Raw genomic sequence first — 9,747 nt, forward strand, 5'->3', positions numbered from 1 at the left:
AGCTGGTGATTTGGCATGTTCAGTAGCTACGCCCCCATCCACTACCCTTCTCGGTCCTCAGTCTGGTTCTGTTCCTCCAGACTTTGGTGTGGAGGATCCCAGATTTCTGGACATGGGCTCCCAGCTTCACCCTTTCCCTGTTTCTCCTCTTCCACAGCAAATGAAGGGCGCAACGACTACCACCCGATGTTCTTCACCCATGACCGAGCGTTCGAAGAGCTCTTTGGAATCTGCATCCAGCTGTTGAACAAGACCTGGAAGGAGATGAGGGCAACAGCTGAGGACTTCAACAAGGTCGGTGTCACAGAGCTCTGAGGCCTGTGGGCTGAGACCATCCCAGGACAGTCTGTGACAGCTGGCCAGAGCCTGGGGAATACCTGAGCCGGAGGACAGTGTGGTCTGCAGCACTGAGTCATAAGACGGAGGCATTGAAAGCGTCAGTCCCCTCTGTAACCCTGAGCAGGTGTCTCCCTGCCGGGCCCCTCATTTGCCCGGTGGACCAGTACTGGCCCCTCTGGCCTTCCTTCGGGGGCAGGAGGATAAACATAACAGTGATAGCGTGGGTTACTGAGCACTTACTCTGTGCAGGCACTGTGGCAGTTTTGTGAACTGCAGATGTTATGGAGACATCGGGGGGGATCCGCAGTGAAGTGCATGTCAGGGGTACTTACCAGTAGCCATTTCTGGATGCGTTCTGAGTCCACCCTCTGACAGCACTGCTAGACCCTCAAAAGCTGACTATCTAGGAGTTGGCTCTTTTGAAGCTGCTCATCTCATTGTAAAAAATTTGTGAAATATAAAGAAGAAAAAGTTATCTATAATTCCCCTATCCAGCGACAATGACCATTTTTATGTTTCCCTCTAGTCTTTTTTTTTTTTTTTTTTTTAATTTATTTGGTTGTGCCGGGTCTTAGTTGCAGCAGGAGGGCTCCTTAGTTGTGGCATGCGAACTCTTGGTTGCAGCATGCATGTGGGATCTAGCTCCCTGACCAGGGATCGAACCTGGGCCCCCTGCATTGGGAACACGGAGTCTTATCCACTGCACCACCAGAGAAGCCCCTCTGGTCTTTTTTTTGCTGTAGATTTTTCCTTCGTTGGTGGGGAGCCGACTGGATGTGCAGATGGTGTCCTGCTTTTTACTTAGCTGTTGTTGTTTTAAGGGAACTATCACATGTTTTGAACACACTACAGTGTGCCAGGCACTGTGCATCCAGATGGCGTCTCACTCATATGCTTGTGGCAACCTCTATCGAAAATGTGTCTTCCTTTCTCTAGCTTTAAGGATGAGTAGGTGGGGCCCTGAGGATGTTGAGTGACTTGCTCAAGGAGAAGATTGAAGCACAGAGTTGAGATCTGAACCTACTCCTCTCTGACTCCAGAATGTATGAGAAATAAAGCACTTGTCTGGATGTCCCTGGCGGTCCAGTGGTTAAGACTCTACGCTTCCACTGTAGGGGACACAGGTTCGATCCCTGGTCAGGGAACTAAGATCCTGTATGTCCCATGGTGCAGCCAGAAAAAAAAAAAATCCATTTGTCACCATCCATCATTTGTCCTACGTAACTGAGAAGAGATAATAGTAGAGAATCAGTGCTCTTACTCGCCCAGTGGATGCCTGTGGTACCCACCGTGCTCAGGACCACGGAGGGCAGAGCCTGGCATCCGTTTATCAGACCAGGGCTGAGGCGGCCGCCTTCCTCTCTCTCAGGTTATGCAGGTAGTCCGGGAGCAGATCACTCGGGCTTTGCCCTCCAAACCCAACTCTTTGGATCAGTTCAAGAGCAAACTGCGGAGCCTGAGCTACTCTGAGATTCTGCGACTACGCCAGTCCGAGAGGATGAGTCAGGATGACTTCCAGTCCCCGCCGATTGTGTAAGTGCCTTGATGGGGGAGGGTGGGGTGTGTGTGTGTGAGCTCTGCCTCCCTTCAGAAGGCCTGCTGTCCCCGTGACCTTCTCCTTACTCCAGTGCATGTCCACCGCAGGGAGCTGAGGGAGAAGATCCAGCCCGAGATCCTTGAGCTGATCAAGCAGCAACGCCTGAACCGGCTCTGTGAGGGGAGCAGCTTCCGAAAGATTGGGAATCGCCGGAGGCAAGGTGAGTTGAAGGCCTGGGTGCTAGGCCGTCTGTCCCTACTGCCCGGAGCCGCCGCACTGCGGGGGGGCAGCTGCCTGGGCAGTCCCTGCGGGGAGCAGGCAGGGAATGAGTCGTCTTTTTGCCCCTCGTGTGCCCAGGCCTCTCCCGGAACTGTCCTTACTCACCTGCCTGTCTTCCCTTGTGTTCCAGAGCGTTTCTGGTACTGCCGCTTGGCCCTGAACCACAAGGTCCTGCACTACGGTGACTTGGACGACAACCCTCAAGGGGAGGTGACATTCGAATCCCTGCAGGAGAAAAGTAAGTTCATTTCTCTGTTGGGGTGTCATGGTAGCTGGACTTGCTGTCAGGAGACCTGAGTTCTAGTCCTGGCTGCTTCAAACTGGTAATCTGGCCTTGGGCCAGTTATTTCTCTGAACCCATTTCCGCATTGGTCAGAGGTCATCTGCACCTGGCCTAGGGGTCAAGGGGCTGTTTGGAGAATTCAGTGAGATCACAGGTATGGGTTTTGCAGATTGTAAAGGGTGATACAAGACTAAATTGAAAGGCGGTGGTTAAGAGCAGAAGCTCTGAAGCCTGACTGCCTGGATTCACATCCTGGCTTTGCTGTTAATTCTAATTAATTACAAGTTAATTCTCCCCTCTGCCTTGGATTCTTCTGTAAAATGGGAATACTAGCCACATTTCCCTCATCAGAGGATTGAATGAGTCCTATATGTAAAGCACTTAGAACAATGGCTGGCAGGGGGTAAGAGTAATTATTAGCTGCCTTGGCTCTCGTGGCCGTTGTCATCTTTATCGCCACGAAGTGGAAGTGAGGTGAGTGTCTGAGGCCCCCTTCCCTAGGTAGACAGTGCAGAAGCCCTGAACCCACCCCCAGTTAGACTTGACACAGCGCAGCAGGCCAGAGAGTCCAGGCGAAGCGACCACGGAGCGGGGAACCCTCCCTGAGCTCATATAGCCCTGTGGGTCTGGGGGCTGGGCCGTCCCTTCCAGCACTGATGCAAGGACCAACTTGCAACATAAAGCTTCCAGAAACTAATTCCCCTCATTTATCAGTTCCTGTTGCAGACATTAAGGCCATTGTCACTGGGAAAGATTGTCCCCACATGAAAGAGAAAAGTGCTCTGAAACAGAACAAGGTGAGTGGAGAGGCAGCCCAGAGTCTGAGCTGCTGTCACAGAGATACGTGGAGCGTAGTCAGTGGTGGTTGCTTTCTAGGTGCGTGACCTCTTGCCCCCATGCTGTCTCACATTAAGTTCATCCTGAATGTTTTGTTAAGAACAGTTTGAACAGACACCAAGATAGATAGAACCCCCATAGACGCCTCACCCAGCCTCATCAACCAGGGCAAAGTCTACCCATCCACTTGTCCCTCTTCCCTTATTACTTTGAAGAAAATCTCAAGTATTATATCGTTTCTTCTGTAAATATTTAGAATGAGTCTCTAAATTATAAGGACTCTCTTAACATAATCACAGTACTATTTGCACACCTAAAAGGAAATAAAAAGTTGTTATTTAGTATCAAGTATGCCATTGATGTTTGATTTTCCACTAATTGTCTTAAAAATGTCATCGTTTCTCTCTATAAAAATATGTTTATGTGTATTCGCATGCACACATACACACACTCATACCCACTTAGTTTGCTAAATCAGAATCCAAATAGGGTCTCTGCACTGTGATAAGTCTTTTAAGTTTCTTAATTCGTAAGTTCCCCCTCCATCTTTTTTTTTTTTTTTTGCGGTACGGGGGCCTCTCACTGTTGCGGCCTCTCCCGTTGCGGAGCACAGGCTCTGGACGCGCAGGCTCAGCAGCCATGGCTCACGGGCCCAGCCGCTCTGCAGCATGTGGGATCCTCCCGGACCGGGGCACGAACCCGTGTCCCCTGCATCGGCAGGCGGACTCTCAACCACTGCGCCACCAGGGAAGCCCCCCCTCCATCTTTTGCAGCTCTTTTTTTTTCCCTTCTCTTTGCAGTTTATTAGTTGAAGAAACCAGGTTGCTTGTTTGGTAGTTTCCCAGAGCCTGAAATCTGCTGATTGTCTCCCTGTGGTGTAGTTGAGCCCATTCCTCTGTCCCAGATCTGTAAATTGGTAGAGAGATCTAGAGGCTTGATCCAGTTCAGGCTTGACCTTTTTATTTTGGCCAGACTCCTTCCTAGATGGTATTCTGTTCTATCAAGAGGCACATAATGTCTGGTTGTCTGTCTTTTTTGTGATGTTAGCAGACTCTGGATGCTCAGTGCCTCGTTTCTTTAGTAAATTAAGGTTTGCAAACTAGTGATATTCTAGTGCGCTCATCCCTTTTCGTTTATTAGTCGAACTACTTCTCTAAAGAGAAACTTGCCATCATCTATGGTGGTTTCCCAGTGGTGCAGTTTATAAGAAGGGAGGATAAACGCTTGATTCTTTTCTTTTATGTACCTACTTTTAAAACAAGGACTTAGTTCCCTGGTATCATCCAACAGTGACCTATTTTGTGCATGTGTTTTGCTTTGGTTTTTTAGTGGTATTGTGAACTCATGGATTTAAGCCTATTATATTTGTTTCAGTCATTACAGTTATGTTGTTGATGCTCAGGTCGTCCCATTTTTGGCCACAATTTGTTTCTGCTGTGGTGTTTTTTTTAAACTGTTAAGACTTTCAGTTTAATTACCCAGATATATATGTAAGGTAATATACAGTCGTGGACTCTGACATTCAAAGGTTCCGAGTGTTGAGAAATGATTTTTCTCCAATCTTAGAAAGTATCACCACATCCGAGGCATGACTTAGGTGGGTTAGTGAGGGTTGATTACCGGTGCCCTCATCTCCAGCCACATTTGTGCATGAGCCCTGGGACCTTGATGACATCTCATCTGAATCAGCATATTTGGTGGTGGTGCCAAGTCACTAGGACTTTGACCAAGCTCTTGGTATGTAGGGCTCAGGCCATTCCCTTGCTCCAAATAACTGAAGCCCTTTCTCCTTTAGGAGGTGCTGGAATTGGCTTTCTCCATCCTGTATGACCCCGACGAAACCTTAAACTTCATTGCACCTAATAAGTATGAGGTGAGCAGCGTGGCGCTGCCTTGGGCAGCCAGGCCTTCTCTGTGCCTGCAGCTGGAGGGGAGGGGTGGGCAGAACAGAAACATCCCCCTAAAGGCAGGGGCCCCAGAGTGTGACGAAGGCTGCCGACACCAAGGATCTGCCACGCTGGGGGTCCTTCCCCCTGAGCTGGGCTCTCCAGGTCACTCTTAGCAGCAGTGGTAGGTTGTCGTTAGAAAGACAGGATCAACTAGGGATAACTTATTTGCCTGGAACTAGGAAAATGCTCCTCTTTTCAGTTTCCGCGTGGCCACCCACCCAAGTGAGCCTGACAGATCCTCCCTCTCCAGGGCTCTGGGGCATATGTTGTAGTGGATCTGACCTGGGCTTTGAAGCCAGGTGGATCTGGTCCTCTTTACACGGGGACTACAGTTTCAGCTATAGCACTAGAAGATGCTAGATATTGAAAAGCAGCTGTGGTTGAGAGCATACATGTCTGGTGAGCTCTGAGAGCCAGTGGAGGGAACTGGAGGTGGGGCTTCTGAAAGAGGAGACCCTTAGGCAGGGCCTGAGCTGCCAGTGGAGTTTGATTGGGAAGAAGTGAAGAACTAGCAGGTGGGAGACAGGTGAGCAAAGGCAGGAAAAAGATGGAACAGGAGTTAGGGAGGGATGGGCTGAGAATTCTTTGTTATTCCCTCTTGTCATGAGACCCTCTAGTTCAGTTTTTCTAGTACTTATTCTTAACATTTATTGACGGTTGTTTTCTTTTTTTTTAACTTTTTTTTGAAATAAAATTGAGATTCTACAGATATTCCTTTTGTTTCCTGCCTTTTCACCTAATATGTGCTCCCCCCCACCATTACAAATTTCCGGGGCAATTTCAGGTTTCTCTAAAGAGAAACTAGTTGGTGTCCCTGTTCTTAGTTCTTTTTTTGCTGTATTTATTAATTGCATTTTTAAAAATCACACTTCATATAATTTTAGGGAGTTTAAATGTAAATCCCTTATAAAAATCAAAAGGTCTTTTGGGAAAGTGAACAATCACCTCCCAGTTTACCTTTGCTCTTATCCCAGATAAGTCCTGCCTGTACTGAATAGGGCCCAAAGAGGCTGTGTGAGCAAAGGGACTTTGGCAGGACCTCCCGCTGACCAGGGTCCACCAGTGACATTTTGCAACTTGCTTCTCACAGTACTGCATCTGGATCGACGGCCTCAGTGCCCTTCTGGGGAAGGACATGTCCAGCGAGCTGACCAAGAGTGACCTGGACACCCTGTTGAGCATGGAGATGAAGCTGCGGCTGCTGGACCTGGAGAACATCCAGATCCCCGAGGCCCCGCCGCCAGTGCCCAAGGAGCCCAGCAGCTACGACTTTGTCTATCACTACGGCTGAGCCCAGAGCCGGAGCCAATGGTACCCAGCAAGGGACTTGCGGCCCAGGAGGAACACTCACAGTCTGGTGCCTTGTCTTTTGCTTGTACAGAATCTATAGTGACCGTGGTGGCCAGTCAATGCCAGTCACTCCTCAGACCCACCTCGGGCCACCCAGAGCTTCCTCTTGGTCCCTGTGCACTCTGAGCCGTGAAGGCAGGGTGCTCTGCCGTCCCCATCACCGGGGAGCCTGGGGTCGGGCCGTGAGGAATAAACAGCAGACGCCCTTGCCTTCCAGGCCAAGAAACTGCTTCTTGAGCCGGAGTTAACAACGGCCACTCACCTTTTCTTCCTGACCCTGCTCGCCAGTTGCCTGGGTGAGAGCTGGCCCAGGAAAGGCCGCCCCAGAGGACAGACGTGCTGGGCATGTTGAGAGCCTTGGAGAGGCTGCCTTCGGGTGACCCGGGCCTGTGTCTCAGATCTAAGTGGAAGCCTTGGCCTTTGCTCAGTAGCGGCCTTGCCCTTGCTTTTGCCGTCTTCGTGAGGGCTCACCTGGCCTCGTCCAGGGCCAACGTGCTGCTGAGGTTCATCTCTGACATCTCTGGTCTCCGGAGCCACCAGATCCTCTTGCCCACGCAGTTGTCTGGGCAGATGGACGTGTCTCCCTACAAGCTCTGTCTCTCATCCTGGCAAGTCAGAGACATGCAGGCCAAGTCCCACCCTCTTAGTCTCAAGGAAGAGCCCAGATGAAGCCTGGGTCTAGACTGTGGTGAGGTCACTAGATTCCACTCCCCTCCCGCCACATTTATATCTTCTCATTCCTCGGGGAGAAAGCTCCCAGCTCACCTAATTGCGGCCCCTCCGGTCTGCTTTCCTTTGGCCTTCCAGCCCTCGGGAGGTTAGCCTCCCTTCCTCCCTCCCCCAGCGCTGTGATTTCTGCCATTGGCCATGATTTCAGCCGGCTGGGGCCAGCGGAGGCCACAGCTGTGCCAGTGAGGCTTCCCTGGTGCTGCAGCACTTGTAAACCACACGCACAGCCCGTCTCCTTGGACACGCGTGGACACGGTGGCATTCAGTATTGGTAGCCTAGCATGGTGGGTACTGCCCAATGAAGAGTGTACTATATATTTTCTTTACTATAGGCCATACTTATACAGACATGTATATATATTTATATAAGATCTACCTATCCTAGGATGGAACATTTGAGGGAAAATAAAATGGGAGGCCAAAAAAAATAAAAGGTAAACACTTCCAGTTGTGAGCCAAGATTGTAACCTGAGAGTGGCCAGGAGCTTCCTGTCAGTAACCATGTTTTCAATAAATACTCTTTCATGTACAAACTGGTTCCCATTAACAGCTGTTTCTCTGTACTTGCTCCCTGCCCAAGGGAGCTTTCACCTTGACAAGCATTCATTTCACTGTGTCTGGGAGACGTTGGAGAGCTCCAGCTAGAGCCCTCAGCCGCCTTCCCAGAGCCCCTTCCTCCTCTTCAGCGACTCTGCCCCACCACGCACACGCCTGCACACACACGTACACACACACACACCCCTGCTGGTTAAGGATGCTCAGAGATTGTCACACCAGGACAAAGTGCTTTCCACTCAGGCCCGCCAGGTATAGCAGGGAAAGGCATACTGTACACCCCCGAGGACATGGCCTCCCTCTCCTCCCTGCCAGGGACACAGCCAGGGAACAGCTCGAGTACTAGTGCCTGACAAAGAAGACATGTTCTTCACCCTGTGTGTTGCTGGTGCTCTACACTGTCTCTGTCGCTCAAACCTCAGCCTTAGTAGCTGGGAGGCTTGAGTGAGGGCGGTGATGAAGTAGATACTTTATCTTGCCTCTGAAGGAGAAGGGGGCGAGGACAAGCACTTTCAAAAGGCATAGAAAGTACGTGTAGCCTTGAGGACTCAATAAAGCCGAGAGCTTGGGTGCCATTTTAGGTGTTGGTAAGCGCTGAATGAACGAAGGCCTGGTGATGCCAGCTGGTGGGGGCAGGGCAGCAGCGGTTTACATAAAGAACTGCTTACACTCTGGCCTTGGGCCTTCTGTTCGGAGAGGCCAGGGAGCCCAGCTGAGTCACTTGCAAGGACTCCTGTTTGCAGCCAGCCTTAGAGCCACAGTCCAGGAGGGGCAGAAAGTCCCAAACTGGGCTTCACTCTGCAACCCTAGCCTGCCCTGGCCTAAATGGTTCTCTCTCGACCTTCTCTGACCTGCTTTTAATCCATCCTGAAAGATGAGTAAGACCTCAACTCCCTAGCTGGCATTTTGGGGACTACTGCAACTTGGCCCTTGGCTACTTTTCCAACCATGGTTTTTGTTAACTCTCCTTATAAACAAGTGGACTCCAAGCCGGGCTCCAGCCTTCTCCTCGCCTCCTTATTTCCTCTTGTCTGGGATGCTCTCCCCTTACTCAACTTAATGAAATTGAGATCATTCTTATAAAGTTTTCAGGCCCACGGAAGATGTTTCACAAATGTTTATTATTTATTCCCTCCCACGGATCTTGTAAGTCCTAAAACTTAATGCCTCTGACATCACTCCCCAGCTGGCTTGAGCTCCCAGAAGAAAAAGCCCAGGAGAGATCCAGCTCGGTGTTTCCATGGTTGCCCAGCCCTGTGTTGGAATACGGTAAATACTTAATTTGTGAGTAGGTGATTGCTTTCTGGCTGCCCGCGATGCGCAGGGCTCCGCAGCAGGCACCGAGCCTCCAGACCGAGACCCTGGTTGAGCGCAGGAGACACAACACCGAACGAGGGGAGTCTCGGCGTCGGGCCCCAGGGGTCTCCCGAGCAGCGGAAGCGCACAGCCATGGGCCCGGCAGACGGCACAGGAGGACCGGCCCCCCACCGCCTCCCCGCCCCCGACACCGCCCGCTCTCGGCCCTCAGCGGCTTCCGGCAGAACTGCCCCCCCGCGGCGACGCTTGGCCTCGCACTTCCGGCAGAGGATCCGGGCCTGGAGCTTCCGCGGCCGAGGTGAGTGGGCGCGCGGCGGCCCTTCTGCGACCTCCCGGGGTCGGGGGGTGGACCCGGGCGGGACTGGGAGCGGGATCCCGGCTTGGCAACGCGCGCCGCGGCTCGGGGCCCCCCGGGGAGCTCGTTATCCCGGGCCTCAGTGTCCCGGTCGTAGAGGGGTCCGGGCCTCCGAGCGCCCGCGACGTGGTCCAGGCGGGCATCACGCGGCCCCGGCCCTGCCCTTGGAGAGGCCGCGTCCCGCGGTGGGGTGGGAGTCGGGGATGGGCAGTGAGCA

At 51.8% G+C, this 9,747-nt stretch overlaps 1 protein-coding gene across 10 annotated transcripts in view; it reads left to right on the plus strand.

Moving 5' to 3' along the window:
• The window catches only part of ELMO2 (engulfment and cell motility 2), a 38,409-nt gene extending 30,559 nt beyond the window's left edge, over positions 1-7,850 (plus strand). For 5 of the 10 annotated variants that reach the window (XM_027078151.1, XM_027078154.1, XM_027078152.1 and 2 more), the window contains 7 exons: positions 158-294; positions 1,709-1,872; positions 1,984-2,096; positions 2,286-2,393; positions 3,153-3,235; positions 5,071-5,148; positions 6,315-6,515. In XM_027078151.1, the coding sequence (XP_026933952.1) occupies positions 158-294; positions 1,709-1,872; positions 1,984-2,096; positions 2,286-2,393; positions 3,153-3,235; positions 5,071-5,148; positions 6,315-6,515 (884 nt within the window). Of the gene's footprint in view, positions 1-157; positions 295-1,708; positions 1,873-1,983; positions 2,097-2,285; positions 2,394-3,152; positions 3,236-5,070; positions 5,149-6,314 lie in introns of all 10 variants that reach the window. The other 5 variants (XM_027078156.1, XM_027078155.1, XM_027078158.1 and 2 more) reach the window with 2 other exon arrangements.
• The last annotated feature ends 1,897 nt before the right edge of the window (positions 7,851-9,747 follow it).

The sequence above is a fragment of the Aethalodelphis obliquidens genome, unplaced genomic scaffold (genome assembly GCF_003676395.1).
Source record: "Aethalodelphis obliquidens isolate GAN/ISIS:26980383/991018 unplaced genomic scaffold, ASM367639v1 scaffold42, whole genome shotgun sequence".
Lineage (NCBI taxonomy): Eukaryota > Metazoa > Chordata > Mammalia > Artiodactyla > Delphinidae > Aethalodelphis > Aethalodelphis obliquidens.